Source organism: Hypanus sabinus, chromosome 8 (genome assembly GCF_030144855.1).
Source record: "Hypanus sabinus isolate sHypSab1 chromosome 8, sHypSab1.hap1, whole genome shotgun sequence".
Lineage (NCBI taxonomy): Eukaryota > Metazoa > Chordata > Chondrichthyes > Myliobatiformes > Dasyatidae > Hypanus > Hypanus sabinus.
The window spans coordinates 157,608,197-157,626,956 of record NC_082713.1 but is presented as its reverse complement, the minus strand read 5'-3'; the positions used below and the strand labels follow the sequence as shown (position 1 = coordinate 157,626,956).

The following is an 18,760-nucleotide window of genomic DNA, read 5'->3' as shown; positions in this document are numbered from 1 at the left end:
CAAATATTTCTTCACTATTTATCTAATTCCTTCTTGAAAGCCATAATGGAACTGGCCACAGCATTTGCAGGCATACATTCCAGAGGTTATCTTTGTCAGGGGTCACCAACCTTTTTGCATCGCGAACTGGTTTAATATTGACAATATTCTTGTGGACCAACCAATGGTGGGGTGGGGGGGGGGTGCGGTTGTTCACGACCGGAATATAGGACCTATATTATAAGTGAAGTCAACTATAAGTCACTTATAAGTGGCTAATACACTCAATTTCATTTCTAAACAAATATAATATTAAACACACAGCGTATATTTTCCTCACATGAATATAGTGATAAGTCAATTATAACTCACTTATAAGTAAATAGTATCATAACATTTTAAGTAACATTTGGATCTTAAACACACAGCGCATATTTTCCTCGTATGAACATATAAAATCATTGCAACACACCAGTGAGAGGACAAAGTAAGGGCTGGAGGTCCCTGTACCGGGACTGCGGCGGTCACAGTCTGGAGAGAGCGACCAACCGAGCAAGCAAGCAGTGTGACAAGGCGTGTGCCCACCCCCCTTGTAAGTAGGATGGATCTATCGGCCGACAAATGTTTGGCTCGAGGGATGACTTTCAGTAGATCGCAGCGAGGTAGCTGCTGTGTTACTTACAAAACCCTGAGCCCAAAGTAGGTCATCTGTGAATATTTTAGCACCGGGTTCCCCACAAACATTTGGTGTGCTAAACAGGTTTAGAGTCTGCGCTCCAGGTCAGTAGCAATGGCACTTCTCGCCGGCCGTGTGAGGCGGTCAGTTACCCAAGGCCAACCAGTGATCCCTGGTGGTAGGGTATCACTGCATTTAGGTGACTGATGACCTCGCACGGGAAATGACTTGGCATGCATAATAACCTCACATGTGTTCAAGTTCAACAGTGGGCGTGACAGGGAATGAGGAAAGGTGCAGCTGACTCATATCGTTTCATATCACCAGATTATATTGTTTCCTTGCGGCCAGGTAGCACATGCTTTCCTTGGGGACCATTGATCTATGTTGCTTAAATAATTGTTTACCTTGTGTTACTCTCAATTCTCTTCCTCTTTATTTTGTACTTGCCACTTTAATTCACAAAATTTTTATCAACAAAAACAGGCTCCTACTATCCACTCTGCTCAAAACTCTCCTAATTTTATGTCATTAATGTCCCTCATTCCAAGAATCATTTCTGCAAATGTCTTTTGGATCCTGTCTAATACCTTGACATGCTTACTTTATATGGCAACCAAAACTGAACACAGCAATTGAGTCTTTTGATAAAACCCCAGAATTGTGTCTCTTTTTAACTATGTTCTTAACTTGCTGTGCCACTTTGTGATTTATGCACACTTTATGCACCCTGTAGGTATCTCTGCTGCTCCTGCATTCTTTCTAGAATAGTTTCCTTTATATTGCTATCCTTTGCTCTTCCTGCTAAAAGGCATTACCTCAAAATTCTCTGCATTAACCTCCACCTGCTATGTATCTGCCCTTTCTAGCCTGTTTATTCCCTGGTCAGTGTATTATTCCTTTTTGCAGTTCATTTTTACAGCCAAGTTTGTGTCACCCACAAGTTTAAAAATTTATCTTCTGTGTGAAGCAATAATTCATCTGCACTTCTTTCAATTTATTACACCATATTTCGTACTTACAATGTAGACTCCTCAACTCTGGAGAAATCAGACCAGGTGACCCACATTTAGTCCTCGGGGCATTTCTGAATTTTCTGTAGCCTCCCACTTTAATGTTTCACTTCACTTTTAATCCAGTGGCCTCCAGCATGATTATAACAAGGTCAAACATAACCTTGAGGAACAGTTGTTATCTTTGTTCTGGGTGTATTGCAGCCTTTTAGATCCAAAATCAAATTCAACAGCTTCAGGTAACTCCCTTTCACTGTCTCTGATGGAATTGGCCAAATTCAGCAATGTCATTGATCTGTAATATTGACTCATTTTTTAACTTTCTTCCAGCATGGTATAACCTATTGGACATTTCCTACAGCCCTGCATTTTTCAGCTTTTACATTCCTTTGCTTTATTCCTCTAACTACATCCAAGCCAAAGGACTACCAACCTACTGTCCTCTGCTGTGCCTATTATTTATTGTAATGTCTGCACTATTCTGTGAACTTTGCACAGTCCTGAGTAGGTCTGTAGTCTAGTGTAGTTTTTGTGTTGGTTTACGTAGTTCAGGACCCGGATCTGGGCCATACCTTCCAAATATATGGACCTGATTTGCACTACCTTACTTTCCCTTTTCTATTTTCTAATTATGATTTATAATTTAAATTTTTATTATATTTACTTCGATTTGTACTTCAGGGAGCGCGAAGCGCAGAAACAAATATCACTGTGATGATTGTACACTCTAGTATCAATTGTTTGGTGACAATATAGTTTTTGTATTGTTCATGTAGCACCATTGTCCTGAAAAATGTTGTCTCATTTTTACTGTGTACTGTACCAGCAGTTATGGTCAAAATGACAATAAAAAGTGACTTGACTTGACTTGACTTAACTTCCCACATTTCACAGCATTTGTACTGTCTCCCTCTGTTTGTCTTTATTAACTTCTCCCCATGGCAATTTTGGGCACATTCTATCCCTTTGTCTTATTGTCCCTCCCTCAACTTCTCTACATCTTAAAATTAACGTGTTGTCTTCCTTTTCCAATGCTAAAGAAAAATCTTCAACCTGAAACATTATCTCTGATTCTCTATCCACAGGTCTTGCCTGAGTCACTGACTGTTTCCAGCATTTTCTATTTTTGTTACATAAAACGAACCTGCCTATGCAATAATACTATTATACTTTTCAAGTTGGTGTCTAATTACATAACTTTTATTACAAATGGTCATGACTTTTTTCACTAGATTGCCTAATCACTAAACAGGGAACATTCCAGAGTCCTAGCCCCAACTAGTTTTGTTTACTTTGGCAATAACATTTTTCCGTTGTAAGGGTAGAAGTGCGGATGTTTGTTGATGATTACACAATGTTAAATTCCATTTGCAACTTGTCAACAAATGAAACAGTCAATGACTGCATGCAGCTAGACCTATATAATATTTAGGCATGAGCTGGTAATTGGCAGGTAACATTTGCATCACAAAATGTTCAGGTAATGGTCATCTCCAACAAGGGATTACAACTACCTAGCCTTAAAATTCAGAGACATTACCATTGCTGAGCCTCTGCTGCCAATGTCCTGAAACTCAACAACATCAGTCACATAGACAAGATCAGGTCTGGGCTAAGCACTTTGTAGAGTGACTCATCTCTTGACATCTACCAAGCTTGAGTCAAGAGTATAATTTAACACTGCTGATTTCCCTAGGGAAGTTTATGGTTAGTGTATATAATGATTGATGCAATTGAATAATCTAAACCAAAAAAAGGCAAATTTATTAAGAGCACTTTACAACCTTTGGACATGACATAATACTTCACAGTTAAATACTTTTTAAGAGTAGTCACAGTTATGATGTAGAAAACACGGTAGCAGTGATTTTTTTAATATTTTGACCAGAACATTAAGAATCCTTGCTTTTCTGTGAAATCAAGACATGGGATCCCTTGTGCCTACGCAGGAGTCAGCTAGGGTCATGGTTTAACATTTCGTCCAGAAGACAAGACCTCTGACAATGTCTCAGCTCTTCACTGGAAATGATTCACCAGATTTATGTGTTGGAGTAGGACCTGATTCCACAAACTTCAGCCCAGAAGCAACTATACTATCAAATGATTCCCATTAACGCATCAGAAGAAGCAGAAAGGATTTAGCTTTAGTTCAAAGAAAAGAATATATCGAATACAATAAAAGATTTATTACAAGCTTTGTAATAGATGTCTCACTCACTGAAAATTGGTGGAAAAATATTTCAGACTATTGTTAAATTCATTTAACTATGTGAACTATTTTGATGTTGCTATTATATTTCCCTTTACAGAATTTGTACATTATTTATAGTCTCCAAATTTTATTTTCATTTTCCTTAGTTTACTATCATTCTAATTTTGACTGTACAGCACTTTGATAACACACACTCCAGCTATTCTCTCTTCTCCCACTTCCATCAGGCAAAAGATACAAAAGCCTGAAACCATGTGCTACCAGGTTTAAGGGCAGCTTCTATCTTGCTGTTGCAAGGCCCTAGTATGATCTGATTGACTCTTGACTGCACAATCTACATTATGATCTTGCACCTTACTGTTTACCTACACATTCACAGTAGCTGTTATGCTTTATTCTGCATTGTTATTGTGTTACCTTGTTCTACCTGGTCACTGTGTAATCATTTGATCTGTATGAATAATATGCAAGACAAGTTTTCCTGTAGTATTTCAGTACTTGACAATAATAAACCAAGTATCATATAGACACAATTAAATTAAAAGATTATACTTTGTAACTGCCACACTGATTGAGAGTGTAACCAATTTTATTATGAGGTGAAATTTTACATAGGAGGATGGATCAGTTTTAAAGCCTTATTTGTGAGTAGACAGTTTCCAAGGAATTGCCTAAACAATAACACTTAACATTTACTTGGCTATTTTTATGTGTGCTGTGTAGAGTTTTTGGGTTTCCTGTTTTGTGCTATTCTGAAGATGTTGAGTTGTTAGTTACAAAGCTAAAGAGGGATGATAAAACACTGCACTTAACTAGACACACACAGAAACAGATGCCAAGAGTATCCAAGGGGAGAATTGTTCTCATTTATTTTTTGACAATCTACTTTCATATAAATTTATGATACTCAATTGCATGAATGTTGTACATTTTTTTTCTGGTTGGATCATGAGCCAATTTAACTATATTAAGTTGAAGCCTAAATGTTAACATAACAGTCTCAAATTTTCAAGTGGGAATAAATTCACTAAGGAGGCAAATATCAAACTTTATTTGATTCTAAATAGATTATATTTACTTGTGTTTTCATCTTTGCATCAAATCAGGCTAAGATCTATGACCCCTTAAGGTCATCAATAAACTAAAACCCTTATAAATAATGGACTTGTGGTATTTTTCACTGTCATGTTATTTTTCACAGCTCACCATCCCTATTGAAATGAGAGATTTAGGAGAAGTTAAGTAAAAATTCAGAATTTTAGAAAAGGTAACTTTAAAAATGCATTTGCTCTAACAAAAAAAACTTATTTTCCACTTTTAAGGATATTTTCTGCAAGAAATGCATGTATCTAAAATAAAACTCCAAAACTGACATTTTCGTCGGTAACCTTAGATATCAAAAACAATAAGAAACATTTTAAATGTTTTCAATTCTCAACTACATTTTATACATAACATAGCACAACTATGATAATTACAATTTATACAGTGAGATTATGGCTGACCTTTTACACATTTTGCTTAAGTTAAATATTTACACATATTAAGCTGTTAGAATGCTTGTCATCCAAAATTAAAATTCTCTGTACATATATTTTCGTAAGGTGTGAACCACTATACTTTAGAACACACCCTAGTAAATTAAATTATTTTACTTTGTAAGTAATATAGTTTTAGATACACTGTTGCCATGCAACTGAAATACAGTGTCTCAATGTTTCCATTTTCATCAGTGATCAGTAATTTAGAAGATTTTATCTTCAAGAAGTCAATATTATATTTCAACTTCAGACAATGCTACTTCTGTGGTTTTCAACATATTCTATGGTTTAACAAAATACAGCAGTCATTTTATATAACTTATGCTATACTTAAGTAAAAATACAAAGTTTTCAAACATTTGATTTGGAATGTTAAAATACTACTATATTCCATCTCCACTAAAAGGCTTATAGTATTCCAGTAAAAAAATGAGCTGCTGGAAGATTCAGCAGGTCAGGCGGTATCTGTGGAGGCAGTGGCAAAGTTGACCATTCAGAACTATCTTTTGGCTATCCCTCTGCCTCTACAGATGCTGCCTGATAGATCAGTTTTTTTTTGCTCCAGATTCCAGCATCTGCAGCTGTTTATTTCAGTATTGTGTATTAGTTTTCTAGTACTTGTGCTGCTTGTATTTGTTCAGTATTATCTACTAGTACTGATTCAGTATTGTGCACTAGTACTCCAGTACTTGTGCTACTCCATCTGTGGTTTTCTTTCAGTTCCTTTTCTTCTGATTTATTTCTATAAATTTGAGACAAAGCAATTACTTTATTCGATGATAGTCTTATATTTTTGTTCATAGGATTTGCTCAGTTACAAATTGCAATATTTTAAAATATTCTCTACTCAACTGAAAGTCATGACCATGCAAATGTTTTACAAACAGCTTGTTCAACTTTGTATAGTTGCTCATTAAAACCAGTAAGATCTCATGCTTCTTTGGTGCAAAGCTTTCCCCTTGTTCTATTTGACTTTAAGCTACTTGCAGGTGTGTACATCAGTCATCGTTTCACATCTCCGACAGCGCACGTAACAGCACCACACAAATTTACAGTCACATCGCTCCACATGCCGGACAACGTGTGTGTTATATCCCCGTCCGCAGCACAGCAGGTTACAGCCATCTGAAGCAGGAGAGGTTCGGTTACATTCACGCCCCCGAGTTCCATGGATGCCTAACTTTTTATCTTCTACACAATAATTGGGTGACTTTTTAATGTGTACCAGGTCCTCCCTGTTCACTGGCACTTTCCGCTGCTCCTTGCCCTTGCGACGAGCCTTCTTCTTTGACTTGTCCAGGATTTGGACACTGTGCTCATATTTCTCTTTCAGGTATTGGCCAATTTGATCAAATGAAGACATGGTTTTCCAACAAGTTTTCACTGCACATGATCCAGACACTCCATGACAACGGCAATTCACGGACATCAATTTGGACACAGCCTATAGCAGCCACAAAAAAAACACTACTTTTATTAAGTTTTAAGTATAAATCTTATAAATTAAACCTTACATGCGTTTTCCTTTTTCAATATACAACCATACGGGAATGCATTATCATATGAGGAATGTTGATAGCTCTGGGTCTGTAATCAAGTCAAGTCAACTTTTTATTGTCATTTCAACCATAACTGCTGGTACAGTGCATAGTAAAAATGAGACAATGTTTTTTAAGGACCATGGTTCACATGACACAGTACAAGAACTAGACTGAACTATGTAATAAAAAACAGAGAAAGCTATACTAGACTACAGACCTACACTGGACTGCATAAAGTGCACAAAAACAGTACTGGCATTACAATAAATAATAAACAGGACAGTAGGGCAAGGTGTCAGTTCAGGCTGGAATTCGGAAGGATGAGGGGGGATCTCATTGAAACCTTTCGAACGTTGAAAAGCCTAGACAGAGTAGATGTGGAAAGGATGTTTCCCATGGTGGGAGACCTCAGGATAGAGGGGCGCCCTTTCAAAACAGAGATGCAGAAAAATTTCTTTAGCCAAAGGGTGGTGAATTTGTGGAATTTGTTGCCATAGGCAGCTGTGGGGACTACGTCATCGGGTGTATTTAACACAGAGATTGATGAGCTCTTAATCAGAGATGGCATCAAAGGTTTTGGGGAGAAGGCTGGGAACTGGGGTTGAGGAGGAGATTTAAAAAAAAATGGATCTGTCATGATTGAATGGCAGAGCAGACTTGATGGGCCAAATGGCCTCATTCTGCTCTTATGTCTTACGGAATAATTAAGGAATAATATGCACTGATCTACATATAACAGACGTTCAGTAAACTTCTCCACAGAAACTCATTTGCTATGTTTTCTGTTGACATAAAGACAGTTATATCAGTTCTATGTAATGGTGGCAATGTGACTTTTTAGAAAACTATTCCATGTTAATTAAATCAAGCAGAAAAAAAATGAAGTACTGGTACATTACTTTTAAGACCTAACTGGAAATACCAGCTGTCTGTGTTTCACTGATGCCTCAATAATGTGTAATCTGGAGACTTTCTCCCCCAAATGGAGAAGGAATTTTTCCAAGTCTGGATAGTGATTTTACACAGCTGTAATGTGTGCTTTTGCAGCAAGATGGAATTCTAGTGCACCCTATGTAAATTAAAGCTTTGTGAAACATTCTTTCAAATGTGTCCTTTGCCTCTGGGGTCATTCTCAGGTTTATTGTTTATAGAAAGCCTTGAAATCTGTGTCAATGCTGAGTCTAGCAATCAGTTTCAAGAACCATTGTGACCCTAAACCTCAGTGAAGTACATAGAACATAGTACAGGGCAATGTAGGTCCTTTGTCCGGTGTTGTGCTGATCTTTTTATCTCACTCTTCCCTTTCAATTAGCCCTTCATTTTTCTTTTATCCATATGCCTAAGCGTCTCTTAAATGTCCCCAATGTAACTACCACCATCGCTGGCAATGTTCCATGCATTTACCATCACATGTAAAAACAACTACCTCTGATCTACTGCCCAACTTCACCATGGACAGTCCCGAGTCAGGCTGAGAAAGGAGAAGGGTTTGGCATGGAGTGAGCAACCCCATCCCATAAAAACCCAGAGCTACAGAAACTCCAAGACCTCATCCCTGGGAGAGGAACGGTACATCAAGAAGACACCTAGGGGCAACTTAAATGCTGACTCAGGACAGAGGACTTTGTCAAATTGCTGTCAGCGCCCCAGTACAGATGATGGTTTTAAGCAAGTAAGATATCCCCCTACACTTTCCTCCAATCACCTTAAAGTAATGCCCTCTCATATTAGCCTTTTGCTGTCTTGGGAAAAAGATGCTGGCTGTCCACTCTGTCTATGCCTTCATCATCTTATACATCTTGATCAATAGAGAAAAGTCCTATCTTGCCAAAGTGAAAAGCCTTATCTTGTTCAACCTTTCCTGACAAGACACATTCTCTAATCCAGGCAGTATTTTGCTAACTCTTCTCTGCACCCTTTCTAAAGTTTCCACATCCTTGCTATAAAACAGTAACCAGAACCAAACACAATACTCCAAGTGCGGTCTAATCAGTTTTATAGAACTGCAACATTGCCTTGTGCCCTTGAACTGAATGCCCTGACTAACAAAGGCCAACACACCATTCACCTTCCTACCATCCTATTAATTAGGGATCTATGAACACGGGCCCAAAATCCTCCTATTCCTCCACACTGCTAAGAATCCTGCCATTAACCTTGTATTGTGCCTTCAGGTTCAACCTTCCAGAAGTGTATCATTTAACACTTTTCCAGATTGAACTCCATCTGTCACTTCGTAGTCCAGCTCTGCATCCTGACAATACCCCATTGTAAGCTATGACAACTATCCAAAACACTGTCTACTTTCATGTCATCTGCAAACTTACTAATCCACCCTTCCACTTCCTCATCCAAGTCATTTATACAATCTCAAAGAGCAGGCATCCTAGTAAGATACCTGTGGAACATCACTGGTCACAGACCACCTCCATCTGCTGTCACTCTGTGCCTTAAGTGAGGATACCAGTTTCAAGTCCTTGCAGCCAAATTTCAATGGATCTCATGCCTCCTGACTTTCTGAATGAGACCACCATGTGGAACCTTGTTGAACGCCTTGCTAAAACTCATATACACCATATTCACCATTGTACTTCTGTTAATTTGTTTTTTACTTACTCAAAAAGTCAATCTGGCTTGTAAGGTAGAACCTTCCCCTTACAAAACCATGAATACTATCCCTAATCAGACTATGATTCTCCAAATTTGGAAATCCTGGCTCTAAGGATCCTCCCTGGCAGTTTGCCCACCATCAATGTACAACTCACTAATCTATAATCACCAGGGTTATCCCTATTATTTTTGGTGAACAAAGGAATAATATTAACCATACTCCAACTTTTCTACACTAACCTCACATTCATCAAGGTCCCTCTCACTGGTGAATACTGAGCAAAGTATTAAGGACCTCACACACCTCATCCGACTGTAGGCACATTTCCTCTTTTAACCCTTATTGATCCTACCCTCACTTTAAGCATCCTGTTCTTCACATATATGTAGAATGCCTTAGGGTTTTCCTTAATCCTACTCACCAAGGCCTTCTCGTGTCTTTGTCTAGCTCTCCCGTCACTTCTTAAGCTCCTTCCTGTCTATGTTATAGCTCTCAGGAACCCTGTCTGACCTTTGCTCCCTAAACCTTAAGTATGCTTCCTTCTTCCTTTTGAGTGAATGTTCCACTTCTCTTGTCAACACTGGTTCCTTAACCCACCATCCTTTCCTCAAAAGGACAATCCTATCCAGAACCCCATTTAAGTATTTCCTAAACAACCGTTGCACATTTCCCTGTGAAAATCTGTTCCCAATTTGTACTCCCAGGTTCCTGCCTAATAGCATCATAATTAGACCTCCCCCAATTAAATACTTTCCCATAAAGTCTGCTCCTAGCCTTTTCCAAGAAGATGGTAAAGATCAAGAGTTGTGACCACTGTCTCAGTCATGGCCTCAACATCATAGTTTTATGTAAATTTATCACCCTTGTTTCACTGAAGTATTCAAACCTTTAACTTCAGTGTCAGATCAGCTGGGATCTGCAGCCCAGTTTTATTCACATGACAACTACATAAATAGTGTTAAGTATCAATCACTTTTCACATCATGATTATGGTGTGTTTTGGAGTTAGATCACATCTCAGTCAAGTAAGTGGAATGTCACATGGGTACCAATCGAGGTCAATGTGAAAATGACAAACCATACTCTGAACAGCTTGTTACGATACAATTTTTTTAAAAATAAAATTTGCAACTTTGGAAAATGGTCACCCTTGTACTGAGCACACTGAGTTCCAAACTTAATCAATGAAGATTAACTATAAGTTGAATGTCACAATTAGGAAAAATTTCAGATGTGATAATAATAGTGATTGAAGATGTACTTAGTGAACGTCTGCCCATACAGATTAAGAACCACATATTGAGTACAACTGTGCCAGGAACAACTTAACATCATGTCACTATTTTCAATGATAAAACAACACGACTACAGTCTCAGCATATTCTCTTCTGCCAGTATTTTGCTACATTTGTGAACTATTAAAATCTACTGAACAAGTATCAGTAAGGATAAAAAATCTGCAGAATTTTGATTGCTTATCTCAATCCCATGATTATATTATAATTGTAGGAGAATAACAAAGATGGGGACCAGGGGTAGAGATATGGGTCAGATCCTTAGACATATTTAAGGTGGTGATGGATAAATATTTGAAATGAATCTTCTTTTAAGACCATAAGATATAGGAGCAGAAGCAGGCCATTCTGCCCATCGAGTCTGCACCACCATTCAATCATGGACTGATCCAATTCCTACAGTCATCCCCACTCCCTTGCTTTCACCCCGTATCCTTTTATGCCCTGGCTAATCAAGAGCCTATCTATTTCTGCCTTAAATACACCCAATGACTTGGCCTCCACAGCCGCTCGTGGCAACAAATTCCACAGATTTACCACACTCCGACTAAAGTACACGGTACTCCAGATGCAGCCTCACTGATGCCTTTTGGAACTGCAGAATAACTTTGCAACCCGAAAGATGCAAATAAGGCTGAACAAGTACAGAGAAAATTTACAAGGACGTTGCTGGGTCTGGAGGACCTGAGGTCCAAGTAAAGACTGAATAATTTGGGAATTTATTCCTTGGAACATACAAGATTGAGAGGAGATTTGATAGAGGTATGCAAAATTATGAGGGGTATAGAGAGGATAAATGAAAGTAGGCTTTTTCCACTGAGGTTGGGTGAGACTACAACCAGAGGTCATGGGTTAAGGGTGGATGGTGGAAAGTTTAAGGGGAACATATGGAGAAACTTCTTAACTCAGAGGGTGGTGAGAGTGTGGAATGAGCAGCAACACAAGTGGTGCATGTGAACTCAACGTAAGTGCTTAAGAGAAGTTTGGATAGATACATAGATGGGAGGGGTAAGGGTGCAGATCAATTGGAGTAGGCAATTTAAATGGTTTGGCACAGACTAGAAGGACCAAATGGCCTATTACTGTGTGTACTTTTCTATTATTCTAAAGTAATTTCTCTACATCTCAGTTCTAAAAGGACGTCCTTCAATCCTGAAGTCGTGCTCTCTTGTACTAGAATCCCATGCCATGGGAAATAACTTTGCCATATCTAATCTGTTCAGGTCCTTTAACATTCAGAATGTTTCTATGAAATTCCCCCTCATTCTCCTGAACTCCAGGGAATACAGCCCAAGAACTGCCAGACGTTCCTCATACGGAAACCTATCATTCCTGGAATCACTTCTCTGAACTCTTTCCAATGTCAGTACATCCTTCCAAAAATAAGGAGCCCAAAACTGCACTCAATACTCCAAGTGTGGTCTCACAAGTGCCTTATAGAGCCTCAACATCACTTCCCTGATCTTATATTCTATACCTCTAGAAATGAATGCCAATATTGCATTTGCCTTCTTTATCACCGACTCAACCTGGAGGTTAACCTTTAGGGTATCTTGCATAAAGACTCCCAAGTCCTTCTGTATCTCTGCATTTTGAATTCTCTCCCCATCTAAATAACAGTCTGCCTGTTTATTTCTTCCACCAAAATGCATGACCATACAATTTCCAACATTGTATTTCATTTGTCACTTCTTTGCCTATTCCCCTAAACTATTTGAGTCTCTCTGCAGGCTCTCTGTTTCCTTAACACTACCCGCTCCTCCACCAATCTTTGTGTCATCAGCAAATTTAGCCACAAATCCATTAATACCGTAGTCCAAATCATTGACGTACATCGTAAAAAGCAGCGGTCCCAACACGTACCCCTGTGGAACTCCACTGGTAACCGGCAGCCAGGCAGAATAGGATCCCTTTATTCCCCTCTCTGGTTTCTGCTGACCAGCCAATGCTCCACCCACAATAGTAACTCCCCTGTAATTCCATGGGCTCTTAGCTTGCTAAGCAACCTCATGTGCAGCACCTTGTCAAAGGCCTTCTGAAAATCTGCATCTCCTTTGTCTACCCTGTTTGTAATTTCCTCAAAGAAATGCAGTAGGTTAGTCAGGCAGGAATTTCCTTTAAGGAAACCATGCTGGCTTTGGCCTAACTTGTCATGTGCCTCCAGGTACTCCATAATGTCATCCCTAACAATTGATTCCAACAACTTCCCAACCATGATGTCAGGCTAACAGATCTATAATTTCCTTTCTGCAGCCTCCCACCCTTCTTAACTAGTGGAGTAACATTTGCAATTTCCCAATCATCCAGTACAATGCCAAAATCTATCAATTTGTGAAAGATCATTGTTAATGGCCCCCGCAATCTCACCAGCTGCTTCCTTCAGAACCCGAGGGCCATTCCATCAGGTCTAGGACATTTATCCATCTTCAGACCCTTAAGCTTCTCAGTCGTAATTTTCACTGCACAAATTTCACTTCCCTGACATTCCTGAATGTCTGGTATACTGCAGATATCTTCCACTGTGAAGATTGATGCAAAATATGCATTCAGTTCCTCCGCCATCTCTGTGTCTCTCATTACAATATCTCCAGCGTCATTTTGTATTGGTCCTGTATCTACCCTCGACTGTCTTTTACCCTTTATATACTTATAAAAGCTTTTCTTGCACAGAAGAAGAGATAAGGCCAGCATTGATCAGCTGTAATGTCACTGAATGATGTGGCAGTCTTGAGAGGCTGAGTGGCCTTACTACCTCTCCTATATTCTTGTACGTGTCCCTGAATTCAAATATTTTGTGACTTATGACCCACCTCAGAACACAAAGCAACCTTGTGATACCAACCCAAGGGTTCAAACTGTACTGATGTGAAACTGTTAACAATTATGTTCTTATCCTAGCAGTCCCCTGCTTGGTAGCAACGACAATTCAAAGCACAGAACATTTACTGGCAACACTAGGTCAACCATTGAGTTAGAGGCAGATCTGAGCATGGTACAGCAAATAGTTAATTGTACATAAGTCGATTTGTTTAGAAAAAGGAGACTATCTAAACAGAAGAAGCAGAAGCTACAGCAAATTGTCCCATTTAAAAAAAACTATAATTTCTCCTGCACAGTGGAAAACAATTACTTATATGCTAAAAGTCTGTCCACCTGAAACGTGAACCGTTTCCTGTGATATGCCTTCACTATTTTTATTTTAGATTTCCATCATCTACAATTTACAAATGTTTGGATATCAAGTTTGATTGATAGGGGAATTTCCCTTCTATCTCCATTTTGAATGACTTTTAGCTTCGCCACTATTACATCAAGACACATAATCGCAGAAACCACCCAACACTGGCTGGTCGGCTGAGTGTTTCCAGCACAGTGACCATATGGATTTACCTGATGGTTTAGGCGAATTAGACCCAGATCTCACCCACCCCACTCTCCTACCTGTCGACCCGCCTCGTTATTGTGCTGGATCATGGTCGCCCACGCTTCTTTGTCTGCTCCGAGTTCTCCGGCCACCGGTTTGCTGCCGGTGTGGACAAACTTCCTGCTGAGCGCCACGCCGTACTGCGGATGGTCGGAGCAGCCGCCCCAGTGCCAGCCCTCGTTGGCCGAGCCACCGCTCCGGAGGTTCCGGTCACACGAGCACTCGGTCAGGTTTCCCGCGCTGCAGGCCCGCGTCACCGCGTGCACGAGCCCCGCCGCCATTAGCGCCTGAATGAAGGCGCTCTCCTTCGTTCCTGCAGAGCGAGAGAGAGAGAGGCTAAGTCCCACCCGACCCCGTCTCTCTGCACAGCAAAAATAGCAACAGAACCGGAGGGATTTGCACCAAATGCTGGAAACACTCAGCAGGACAAACAGCATCCGCAAAGACAGGCAAGTTGACCTACTAAGCGTAAGAAGTGTTCTTTTATTTTTAACGTCTTTTATATTCGCTTATATTGCGGTATTTGACACTGCAGTGAATGCACAGATAATATCCTACAAATTGAAGAGTAAACGCAGTAAAATGACATTAACTCTGAAAATATTTTGAAACCACACTTTTTTGAAACTATCCCGAAAATGACTATCCCCAGTCGCTGGAAGCTGTTGCAGTAATTTCGCTCGGTGTAGTCCCTTATTCCCGCGTTGTGGCGCCAGTCTGGAGCCGAGAGTCAACACTTCAACAACCACACAAGGACCCAAGAACTCATTGCTTTATGCGTAGAGTAGGTAGAGGTCTTTTCATGAATGAATATTTAACAAATGATAAATTCTTATCGCCTTCCTTTATGGGACCGGCTTGCGTTTAAAGGTAGACGAGCAAGTGAGCGGCGAGTACTAAAGGACTTCAGTGAAATGGAAATCTTAATTTCCATTTCACTGAAATATGGTCGACTTGCTTCCTGTGCAAACTGCACACACAATGCCGTATAGATAGGAATCAAATACTTTTAGCGTGAATGTCCATTATTCCTTTTCCCCTGCTGCGGGCTGTGCAATGAACCGCGCACAGAAATGCAGCCATTAGGTGAGACTATGGCCGACATGAAGGAATTTTTTGTTGTAGTAACCTAGCAAATTAACAAAACCGTTTTAACAAAATCCGCGATTGCTATCTGTCCGACATCCCTTGATCCCCTTAAAAGCTACGATTCTATGTTATAGTCAAACATTAATGCATCAGAGAACCGTGCTGCCATTAAATGCATGTAAAAACTCAATGACTGAATTTACTTTAGCAAATTACAAGTTTACCGCCCAAAGACACTCGTTTCAATAAATGATAACCTGTACTATAAGTTATTTAACCCCGCGAGTGACTAGGTATTAGTTTAACATTGTTTCTTGTTAAAATTGAATGTTATTGTTCCGGCTATCTTTCCTCATTAAAGTTCAGCGTCATCCTCACATTTTTGTCATGTTAGGAAACGCTCTATTTTACCAAATACGCGCTAACTTTAACAAACTTACTGAAAAAAGTTAACGGAACTCACATGGATACAATAACCCGCATAAGAGTCTATAAGCTATCCAATCGCTTATTTGCGATTTCACGGTGCAGTCTACACAATATATTAACTTGCATTGTTAGACTTTAAGTTATCATAATATTTACATCGAATACAGCAACTGCTTGAGATTTAGTTAGAAAATAGAAATAGTAAAGGTGTGTTTGTGCACTCGTTGTCATCTAATAATAAGCCCGAAGCTGTAGATCCGAAGTAATAGCTTTACATTTGGATTAGAGAATTAATTTTTAAGAAGTTGCGCTCTTGACTTACCGCTGGTTAACTCATAGCCAAAAACAGAGTAATCATTAGTGATAGAACAATTCCACCTTTCGTGTTTAAACTGACGTTGGCATTCGTAAATACCAATGCGAGCTCCTTCTTTAATGGCTGGCAAAAGACTGGGTTTCCTTTTGCATAGATCTTTCTGTTTGTTTGAAAGCGGCAAACCTAGACATCCCATCTTCTCTGTAACTCCACTGGCTGTGGATCCTAGCCACCTGTCGCGAGGATGTAGAAAAGTACATCACCATCAATTAACTTTACGCCGCAAATAAATTGGCATCTAACGCTTTCAAGTATTAAGCTTTACTTACATCCAATTTCCGTGACAATAGCATGGAAATGCTGTTAGAATTGCCATCAGCAACACACCACACCGGTATAATCCAAGAGAAGCCCCTCTCTCCATGACCGAATCATTTAGTATATTTCGCCGCCACGCGAGGGTGTCACGTTGTTAATGTAATTGAACATAAGCGCAATTTCCTGCAACCTCAGGGGTTTTATTCTTTAGCGTGAATGGACTGTCCATTCTGTAATCTCTGTGGGAGTTCACAAAACAGTTTTTTGAGCCGGCGGGTGAGAGAGGCAGGGTTGGAAAGAGACGCGCAAAAAAAACGAGAGAGGAAACAAGCTCTGCGAAGAATTGTGCTGCCAAGTTCTTGGTTGCCGCCCACAATTTCCCATTGGACAGAGACAATTTTAAAATAAAATAGACATACTGCCGGGACGATTGGTTGGTGGTCCTGTGACGCCACATCATAAGAAGTGTTCCGTCTAATTTGTTCATGCAAGTGTTAACTTCGAACACAAGCTGTAGCGGGTGGTAGCAACGAATTTAATAGAATAGTTCGAGTTTCCCTACCGTTGAAATCTTAGGGTTTACGTTCAGAAGCACTTTTGCGGGCCTGATATTATGCACTCAGTAAAATGTTAATGCCACAAAGTGCATTCCGTTCACCTTAATATTATTGAATTGAATGACAGTCGATTAGCAACTTAGCCGATATGTTCGAAAAACAAAATAACTGTAGTTGAGTTGCTGGAAATCTGAAACACAAGCAGAGAAATACTCAGCACGTTCTGCTGCGCCAGGAGAGAAATACAGTTTACGATTTGGCTCCGAGAAATGACCACCTGGAATATAAACCAGGTGATCATTTCTCATTGATCTCCATAGATCCTGTCTGATCTGTTGCGGCTGTTTAACATTTGGCTTGTTTCTATTTGTCAAATATATCAACAAATGTCACCTAAATGTTTGCAGGAAATGTGGAAATAGAGATGAACGAAGTCACGTAAAATTTCGATTATAATGTTGGTTGGGAAAAGGATCAAGTTGCATTAATGATTTGGTCCTGACTGACAAAATTGCTATACCGTACAGGCAGCATTTCCGAAATTTTAAACTCAATCAATTTTTAGTATTTATTTTGTGCTTAGAGAGATTAGAGGGGCGAGGGTGGTGGTACCAAATATTGTTCCAGCCCTTTACAACTCTTCAATCAAATTTTATCTTTTGAAAGCATTTCGTAGATATATCGTGTCAAGCGATATAGAAAACTTTTGGAATAATCGTCCTTATTTGGTATGTAGAAAGTGAAACGGAGAAGCGTCCTATAAACCGCCCCCTTCCATATAGTTTTAGCAAGAATATATGCTCCCTGTTCATGTTTGTAAAGATAGTAATATTGAAACCCAGATTGAAAATAAAACTGCTATTAAACCACCAACCTTTAAATTTAGTGTCTATTAAAGTCGAAGATCCCGAATTGTGAATGGTTATTCGAGCATAAATACTTTTTAAGTTTGATCGGACCAATATTTAATCAAATATCTAGCATTTACTCGCTCAGAATGTTCGTTGGACATTGCTTGTGCATATTATCAGTCTTTTTATGCAAGTCACAGAACAGTTCATGTAGCATTTGAGTATGGTGAAAGTTTGCAAAGCTGATGGTTTTGAAATTTATATTCACATTTGGCCTTTTAACTCATTCTGTTACTGGGATGTGTTTAGCTTCAGTCATATTGTGCAATACTTCATGAAATATTTAAATAAGTATTCCAGAAGCGTTGAAAATCCGAAATTCTTCATTATTCACGATGATTTGAGATATTCAATCCAAGCATCAACTCGACAACGTTTCTAGTTTTTGTTTTCACAATGTCACGGATGATTGTGCTTTCAATTTACTGTCAGATCTTTTAACGATTGAATTCCCTTCATCAAAACACTGAGACACATTTAGCCTGAAACATCCCGCCACAGTGATTCGTTGCTACTCAACTTCCGTGAATTAACATTTACACAAAAGCAGATGATGGAGATCGGCACATTTTGATCAGAATTTGTCAATATTTTCTAGCCAACTAATTTGTAAAAACCGACCTTTTGATATGAAGGTTTACTTTTCAGGGCAATCCGTTATGAACAATTTACTGTACATATTTAAGTTTGAACATGGATTAAAAAATGCCAGAAGTATATAGTTTGTTATATGTGCGGTACGTTGAGTCGATATTTTTTCACAATGCGTGGCGGATGAATAGCTGTGCGGAAGCGAGTAGTTAAGTGTTCTGAACCTGACAGATTGACTCCAAACGGTAATAAATTTG

The 18,760-nt window shown here is 39.2% G+C and overlaps 1 protein-coding gene across 1 annotated transcript; it reads right to left on the bottom strand.

Moving 5' to 3' along the window:
* Positions 1–2,366: 2,366 nt before the first annotated feature.
* wnt16 (wingless-type MMTV integration site family, member 16) lies at positions 2,367–16,765 on the bottom strand. Its single transcript, XM_059978336.1, has 4 exons — positions 16,456–16,765; positions 16,133–16,359; positions 14,310–14,605; positions 2,367–6,865 (listed from the first exon to the last, which is right to left on the bottom strand). Exons 1-4 carry the CDS (start codon positions 16,548–16,550, stop codon positions 6,401–6,403), a joined length of 1,083 nt encoding a protein of 360 aa, XP_059834319.1. The 5' UTR covers positions 16,551–16,765; the 3' UTR covers positions 2,367–6,400.
* Positions 16,766–18,760: the final 1,995 nt, after the last annotated feature.